The 8,962-nt window shown below is 44.7% G+C and overlaps 1 protein-coding gene across 1 annotated transcript; it reads right to left on the bottom strand.

The window, feature by feature from the left end:
* Nucleotides 1-408: 408 nt before the first annotated feature.
* On the bottom strand, nucleotides 409-7,130 carry LOC136625306 (trefoil factor 3-like). Its single transcript, XM_066599398.1, has 3 exons — nucleotides 6,993-7,130; nucleotides 3,630-3,776; nucleotides 409-743 (listed from the first exon to the last, which is right to left on the bottom strand). The coding sequence occupies exons 1-3, from the start codon at nucleotides 7,063-7,065 to the stop codon at nucleotides 733-735; spliced, it is 231 nt and encodes a 76-aa protein (XP_066455495.1). The 5' UTR covers nucleotides 7,066-7,130; the 3' UTR covers nucleotides 409-732.
* Nucleotides 7,131-8,962: the final 1,832 nt, after the last annotated feature.

Genomic DNA, 8,962 nt, shown 5'->3' on the forward strand with positions numbered 1-8,962 from the left:
GAGTCACCCTACAGGACGTTGCATTTGTTTATTACCCTCCAGCAAGCTGGGTACTCATTTTACCGACTTCGGAAGGATGAAAGATTGAATCAACATTGAGTCAGCTACATGAACCATGATTGAACTCACAACCTTCAGGAATGGATTAAAAAAAACCTTCAGGTTGTGATCGAGAGCTTAGGACTGCATACTGCTGCCTTAACACTCTGCCCCACATGAGGTTTAAAGGAGCTACTTAACAACGTAGAAATGCTTTGAAATTAGCATTTTTTTGTAAGTTACATTTACCGGTAGCTTAAAAAATAAAATTACAGTTGGCCTCGATCAGCCTTTATCCAGCCTTATTTCCAGCCAATAGAGATCTTACATGGTCGGCAATAGAAATCGGAAATAAAACACAAGAACTAATAACTTCCAGGATCTTTATTACATCAGGAACATTGATTTAGAAAATGATTGAATGTTTTTGTTAAGGAATATTCTAAAGTATTCTAAGGTATTGATGTAGGTCAAGTGTAACCAGATCTTCCAAGATCTTCTATCGTATCTGGTTCTCTATGGCTTGTTCAGCCATTTGTGTAGGATTATATTCCATACTGCACTCTCTAAAACGGGTTTGTGGGGGTGACTATTCAACATGACATTTTCAGAAATGTATAATGCCGGTGTTTCGGCTGCAGTAGATCAGAAAGCATCAACGAAGGGAAGTATTTTCGAAGATGACGTTCATATCTAGAAGCAAACTGGAAAGAAGGATAGATATGTTAATAATTATTGTGACAAATGTGTTTATACCGATTCTTAAAGTTAAAAGGGTAAACTGCATGAAAATAATCACCTGAAACTATAATCTCAACTAAAGAAAACAATTAAAGGGACACTCCGATGATTTGTTTTTTATCCATTCACTATAAAGTTATCCCCCAGTATATATAAGTGAGTTAGGGTTATCTTGGTTGGTTATTCCTTTCTATCTGAAGCTCCCAGCCTCGCTTCCTTCAGATGGGAAAGAGTTTTGGCGCCATGCATGAGCAATATAAAAGAGTCTGTGCTGCATCACTGGTCAGACCCAGGGTGCAGCACAAAGAGAGCACATGTAGCAGCACCCTTATAGTGGACAGCAGAGAGCAGATGCAGGCAGAGAGAGACAAGGATAGAGACTGCAGAAACAGCCGCATATGACATTGCAGTGGCCATTTTACAGGAGCAACAGAGAAGCGCTGTCCCCATGCCGGTGGGAGTAGCTCTAGAAAGATCACCATAAGTGCCCTAACAACCTAGGTGTTGAAAACTGGCACACCAACCAAACCCTTGGGTTGAAGTGCCCTGCAGCGCATGGAAAGAGAGGGAGTATTCCTTCCCCCAGTGACAGACTCAATGGTAGTGGTGTATAAGAGTTGCCATGGACGCTACATATAGAGAATGAAGTGAGTAACAAAAGTTGGTTCGATTTAGCATGAGTAGACTTCTATCCATTGGAACTGCATAAGATTAATCCCTTAAGGACCAAGAGCTGTAAATGTATAGCGCTTGGCCCTGGGCTTTAATCCCGCCCAATAGCAGTTAGTCACAGCTGAGAACCCGGAGGAGAAGGGAGAAGTGCTTCTACTTTTCTGGGTACCTAGCACTGAAAATGTGCTATGTACTAAGAAGTGAAAGTGGAAGTGTTTCTTCCACCACACAAGCCGGTGGTCATGTGACCACTGGGCACTCCCAGTTACAGCAGAGCTGCAGGGTCCCAGCAGACCTTGATCATCTCTGCAAGTAACTATTGTCACTATAGGGAGATATTTTCCCCTGTAACAGGGGCTCCTATGGGTCCCTAGCTACAGTGGAGAAGTGTTTAAAAAAAAAAAAGACCATGTGAATATAAGACCCTTATATGGGGGGTCATAGATGGCAAAAAAAATTGATTTAAAAAAATTACATAATAAAATAAAAATATATACATAAAAAAGAAGAACCATTGCCATATGTGCTCTATAATCCAAAACCATACATATTATATATCAAACCGTCCGAAACAAAATGAGGTACCCTTTTCGATACTTTATTTTAGTTTAAATTTTCTAATTAAATAAAAACAACTTATGGTGGCTTCACACGAGCGTGTGCTTCTGCATACATAGGTGCGTACATATGTGCGCACCCCTGTATGGGCAAAAACGCATGTATGCAGGTGTGCGCATTGCCTCCATTGGAGCCGCAGCTGCTGCCAGTGGCTCCATTGAAGGCAATGGTCTGCCGGTATCCCTTAAAAGTTTTTCAGGGAAGGGCTTTAAATATAAGCCCTCCCCTGAAAAACAAGCCAAAGTAGTGTAAAACATAGAGAAAAACACATACTCACCTTTCTTCAGCTGCCGGGGTTCAGCCGCAACCTGCTGCGCTGTCCCTGAATCTGCAATGAAGTTCTTTGAGCAGACGGGGAATTAAAATCCCCGCCTGCTGAAAGAGCTGCTTCTGATTGGCTGAGGTGCTCAGCCAATCGCAGACAGCTCTCGCCTGTCATTTATTCAGGGAGAGCTGCCTGTGATTGTCTGAGTGCCTCAGCCAATCAGAGGCAGCTCTTTCAGCAGGCAGGGATTTTAATTTCCCGCCTGCTCAAAGAACTTCATTGCAGAGTGGGTAACAGCACAGAGAGGACATGGCTGAGCCCCGGCAGCTGAAGAAAGGTGAGTATATTTTTTACACTACTTTGGCTTGTTTCTCTGGGAAGGCCTTATATTTAAATCCCTTCCCTGAAAAACAAATAAGAGGTGTCGGCAGTTGGATCCTCTACCGCAGCTGTCATCCGTGACAGCTGGGATAGGGAATTCTTTATTCCCCGCGGGGATGAAGAAAACATCTGCCGCATGTGGCTGATGTGTTCTTTATCCCCACAGGGGACACGGCAGCGGCAGACAGGTAAATAAATTAAAAAATAATTTTTCTTTTCTTTTTTCACACTAAAATGATTGATTTTCAGGGAAGAGCTTATATTTAAAGCTCTTCCCTGAAGAACAATTAAGGGGTGCCGGCAGACCATTGCCTTCAATGGAGCACTGGCAGCAACAGCGGCTCCATTAAAGGCAATGCGTGCATTCCCTATGGTGTACGCATGTCCTATTTTCACAGGCGCACGCCTGTAAAAAACGGGCATGTGAACACACCATAGGGAATGCATTGGTTGTAATAGACTTGTGTTTTTGTGCGCGCATATGCACGCACATAAACACGCTCATGTGAAGGTACCCTAAACAACTATAAAGCCTTTTACCCACCAATAAAACTAAAAAACAGGGGAAAAGCCAGTGAAAAAGATATTAAAAAATAGCACTATATGTCATGGAAAAAAACACAGCAAAAATAATTTTGGTAGCTAAAGGAAAAAATAATAGGGCAATAAAACCACCTCTTGGGTAAAATCCCTAAAAAGTATCTGGTGTTTTAGGCCTGGTCCTTAAGTGGTTAAATCTCTGGCCAGATGGGGTTACATAAGACTGACCAGTAGGTTTATGAAAGCAACTTTATCTATGAATAAAGAAAAAGACATAATAAAACTCAAAATCAGTGCAAAAATTGTAAAGTGCAATATATGCAGACTTAATGTGTATGGTGTTATTAAAAGTGGAAAACCCCTTGAAGATTACCTTCTGGAGCTTTAGGGTAGAAGCACCAGATAACTTCAGGAATGCTGGAGTCAAAGCAGCAGCCCCTGCTATTACAGTCAGCCTGAGGGATGCCTCTAAATCCACAATCGGTTCTGGCTTTTGAGTCCACATTACACTGCTCGGAAGCTGGAAGGCAAAGAGAAAATGGAATCATTGTTCAGATTTTTGTGATCACTGTTTGATCAGTGGGGATCTGACCTCTTAGACCCCCGCCAATCAAAAGAATATGGCAAGCCGTGATACCATAGGCAACCGCTAGTGTAAATACCACAGCCATTTCATTGTGCTGATCAGCAGGGGTCCTGGTGGTTGGACCACAACCAATCATAAAAAGGTAGGCTATCCTAATGGGACCCAAAGTCGACATAAGAATACCAATTTTATAAATAGGACATGGCAGATGGGGGCCCTTTTACAAATTTTCTTTTGGGGCCCATAAGCTTCAAGTTAGCCCTGTTATTGGAGTCACAGTTTGTATATCCTGTGACTTGGCTAATGTGATATCGTTCAATAATAGTCATAGGCTGTCATTACCATTACCTCAGTAAGAATGAGGCAAGGATAAATGGGCCTTACTCAGAGGATGGCACTAAAGGTAGTGTAAGAGGGTCATGTCACAGCACTCCCTTCTTACACTAAAGTGTGGCATACAGCTCCTCAGAGGGAAGACAAGCGTAAAGGTGCACAGCACTATCTTGTTGTAGCCTCTCTGATGCTAAAGAGACAGGACCCTATAGTCTGGTAGCCAGCCAGGAGGGGGCGTAGCGAGAGAGTTGGCGCGGAGCTCTGTCAATCCTGCAGCCCTCTGCTAGAGGCAACTTCTCCATTGGACAAAGTCATGGCCATGAAGGAAAGCAGATGAGATACTTTGGGCACCATGCTTAAGAGTATCAGAAGGAGTTATATTGTTGTGGCATCATCTGAGGCTTCAGTAGGAGGGCCCAACCCCAGTAATGATGCGGTGTTGGAGCAAATAGCGCATCACCACCCAGAACATCCAGCGCCAGCTTGGAGAATAGTCTTGGGCTAGGCCCCCATCCCCTCCCCTGAAATGCCAGGAAAGTTTGTTGCAATTTGAAAGTTAAGGAGCTGCATGACAGCTCCAGTGAGACAAGTAGGCAGAGGTCAACACAGCAATTGTAGCAGAGAGAAGGGAGTTGCAAGCAGGACTGCGAAGGAAGTGTCGGTAGCCATTGGAGAGCAACCTGAGCCCGCTATCCCGTTGCTGGGGGGTGCATCGCATAAGAGAACATGAAGAGGACCCAATGATCCAGGTGCCAAAGATCCCAGATCACGTGGAAGAAGGGGGAGTCTCCATTCCTGTAGGTTGGTCTCACATCTTCTTCTGGGGCTTTGTTTTCCTGCTCCGTTCGGGAAGCAGTTGCAATCAAAATTATTCAACCTCTATTGCAAATTAGATTTATTTGCCAAATTTACAGACTTTCAGCTCTTAGGCCGCCTGCACACGGGCGGAAATCCCGCGGCGGGATTTCCGCCACTGAAAGCCTGCATAGGAGTGCATTACCATACGCACTCCTATGCAGACGCTCGCGGTTTGGCCGTGCAAAATGTCGCGTGGCAAACAAACCGTGGCATGTCCTATTTCTGTGCGGGGCTCGCAGAGCCCCGCACAGAAGCGTCACTCACCCGGCCGCCGGCTCCGGTCTGCGCATGCGCCAGCTGCCCGGCAGCCGGCACATGAAAGAGCCGGGGCCGCCAGGCGCGGGTGAGTACGCGCTCCTCCCTGCAGGCGCTGGGGTCAGGTTCCGCTGCGAGAATTCTCGCCTCCGGATCCGACCCGCCCGTCTGCAAGCGGCCTTAATGAATCGAGGTGGAGCACTCTGGAGATCTTTTCCTGCATTCAGAATAAACAGGCAGGCATTTGTAGATGAACAACTGCCTCTTTAAATTGGCAAATAGTTGCTCAGTTTTTAGTCAGTGACTCCAACATGTGAGCGATTCTCGCTCACTTGTTCTGTCAGGTCCCATGTTTACACATGCCGACAATTGTCCGTAGTCGCTCGAAGAAATCCAGGAAGATTTTGGAGTGGCCAGCGCAGGCACCTGACTTTGAACCCCACAGAAAATCCTTGTGAAGGTGATTGCTGCACCCAAACCCAAGAATATTAGTGGCCTAGAGTCCATTGTCCATGAGGAATGGGCTAAAGGAACACTGTTAGAAGTCAGTGTCTGGTATCATGTCTGCAGTAGAACAGCAAAAGGTGCTCTACTAAGGGTTGAAAAATTGCAGACTGCAGTATGGATTCATGAAACTCATTTTCATCCGTTTTTGGACTAAAAATGTGTGCTTTTCACAGATGACTGTATGCCAGGGAGGATGGCCCTTAAGCGGCATTTTGTGCTGAATTAATTATGCTGACCTGTTTAAATTATTTTTGTTTTGCAAACAGTTGAAAGTTTGTACATTTGGCAAATGAACATAATTTACAATGGGGATTGAATAATTTTGATTGCAACTGTACTTCACCTCCATTAAAAACCTCCTGATAAGCCTCGTGTGGCGCAGAGTGTTAATGCAGCATAATGCAATCCTAAACTCTCACTCAGGACCTGAAGGTTGCAGTTTCAATCCTTGCTTGGTTCAGGTAGCCAGCTCAAAGTTGACTCAGCCTTCCATCCTTACGAGGTTGGTAAAATGAGTGCCCAGCTTGCTGGGAGGTAGCAATTGTAATTGGGAGGTAATAAACAAACCTACCTGAAAGTGCTGTGGAATAAGTTGGTGCTATACAAATAACAAGTCCCCCCCTCTAAGAGGGGTTGCCACTTGGCTTTTCCAGATCCTCAAATAGCAAATTAACGCCTGGACCTTAGTACCTTTAGGGGTCAAGATGGTTCCTTTGGCAATAGTATTTTAAACAGCACATGGGAAATGGGGGCTGCTACACGCATTAGGTTCCAGAAGCTTCAAGCTATGGTACCTTCAACTTATGAAGCTTCATAACTTGAAGATACCAAGGTCCAGGCGACTGCACTCCCTCTGGCTACACCCCATATAAAAATTTCGGGACCTATCACGGCATGCATGGGCAGATGCACTACTTGGACTTCTAAGTAGGTAAGTACACATCATATTGTGAGCCCTTTTGGATGTTACCCAGCTTTCTCATGAACAGTATACATCTGATTAGACTTATTATAGATGGTGCACATTAATAAAAAAAAAAGTAATACGTTGTCCATTTTCTGAATGCAGGTTATGCTGAGATTTGGAGTCCATCAACACATCTAAAGTGCAACTCCAGCTGTAGACTCAACTTTATTGAAACCCAACATGCACATCAATGTACCAACCTGGAAGTCTTCACTAACGCCAATACTTACTAAGAGCCTGGGCTGTACAGATGGCAGCCAGGACGAGGGCCAGGACGCAGCACAGTCTCCGATCCATTACCATCTTCTCTCTACGCTGTAGAGGATGGACACAGCGCTTATTTTATATCATTGAACTTGCACCCTTCGTATCAGGTTTACTTAGGGAGAGGCCTCGCTCTGTCTCCCCTCCCCTGCCATATGCTGTAAATCAAATAAAATGTGACAAAGGTGAAATTCTCTCTTCGATGGCCATTATATTACTTTCCATCCACTGTTGTGACACATGTATCGAAAGACTACGTGCCCTAAAACAAGGTGAGGGTAAAAGAATGTAGTTAGGTGGCTAGGAAGCTAGAAGACAGCTAAATAACCACTACTAGATGCGGGTAGCAGCTATTCAACCAGCAAAATTAGTTTTAATCTCAGTTTTAAACATAAAACTAGTTGCTGCCAGAGAGAAAGCTTATCTACAGAAAATTGTATAAGAACAACAGTCATCTCTAACTAGTCAGAAGTTCATCTATGGAGGAATCGCATAGACAGAGGTGATTTATCATTCATGCCTTTGCCCTAATTATTGCTGCTCAGCCATAAGGACTCCCTAGGAAAATAGAAGTTATAGGGGACCTGGCCCTTCTGTGGGAGAATGCATGCACAGCAATCTGAAAAGAGTCCAATTTTCGCGATGTATGTGGATTTTACCGTAAAACATATCTACATCCAGAGAACATGTAAGGTTGTATTACTTTGGTGATCAAAAAAAAGAAAGGGGTGTAGTTCAACACTGATAACACTGGGTTAGAATTATTAAAGGGATTGTCCACTTCTTAAAAGGGTTGTGCAAAGATATAAAGTTACCCCCTATCCAGAGGATAGGAGATAACTTTATAATCAGTGGAAGTCCGACTGCTAAAACCACCAATTTGCTGACATGAATGAAGTGGAGAACGTGCCCGCCTATCACAATAATGGTAGTGCCAGAAATTGCCAAGTACAAGCGCTCTGCAATCTCCAATCCTGAGACTGAAATCAACGTATAGAATTCTTGTTTTCAAAGTTGATCCAGTCAGATTGTCACTTGGGATCAAAAGAGAGAATAGTGGCAGATTGGCTCCTACAATAAGTGTGGTTACTAGAGATGAGCGAGCGTAATCGCTAAGGCAAACTGCTCGAGCGAGTAGTGCCTTATGCGAGTAACTGCCCGCTCGTCTCTAAAGATTCTGGTGGCGGCAGGAGGTGGGGAGCGGCGGGAGAGAGCAGGGAGGAATGGGTGGGAGATCTCACTCTCTCCCCCCTGCTCCCCCCTGCTCACTCTCGCAACTTACCGCTCTCCCCCGCCGTCACCCGAATCTTTTGAGACGAGCGGGCAGGTACTCGCATAAGGCACTACTTGCTCGAGTAGTTTGCCTCAGCAAGTACGCTCGCTCATCTCTAGTGGTTACCTTTTTCTGTGATATAAGAGATTGTCCAGAACCCTTCCCATTGTCTATGTGGACATATGTTTTCTTCAACTGAACTGACTACTAAGTGATTGGATAAACAGAGTAATGGTCCTGTAGAGGGGTACCACTTCGGACCTGCGGAGAAATAACGGGGAAAGCTTGACTGCTGTTAGTTTATTGTTAATAATGATTATATGTGGCTTCTATGCAAATGCGGGTTTGCTGCTATAGTGACCCAGACTAGGGTCCCTCCATCATTTGTAAGTCTATTTTTCTTTAAGTAAGTTTGTTTCTCCGTGCCATCAAAATGTTGTGATTGGTGCTTTGGGGAGAATAGGGAGGAGTTTGTGAGAGAGAGAAGAAGTCAGTTGTGAGGTGTGTGTGGTTGGAGAAGGAAGTGCACGCAGGTGAGACGGGCTGATGCTTCTGCCAGGGCTAGGCCGCAGCAATGTCTCTGCTGCCACAAGACTTGCCTCCTCCAAGATTCAAAGTGCAGGAGATGCCGCTGAAATGTGTTCAGAAAGGAAGAGTTCAGAA

Source organism: Eleutherodactylus coqui, chromosome 4, assembly GCF_035609145.1.
Source record: "Eleutherodactylus coqui strain aEleCoq1 chromosome 4, aEleCoq1.hap1, whole genome shotgun sequence".
NCBI lineage: Eukaryota > Metazoa > Chordata > Amphibia > Anura > Eleutherodactylidae > Eleutherodactylus > Eleutherodactylus coqui.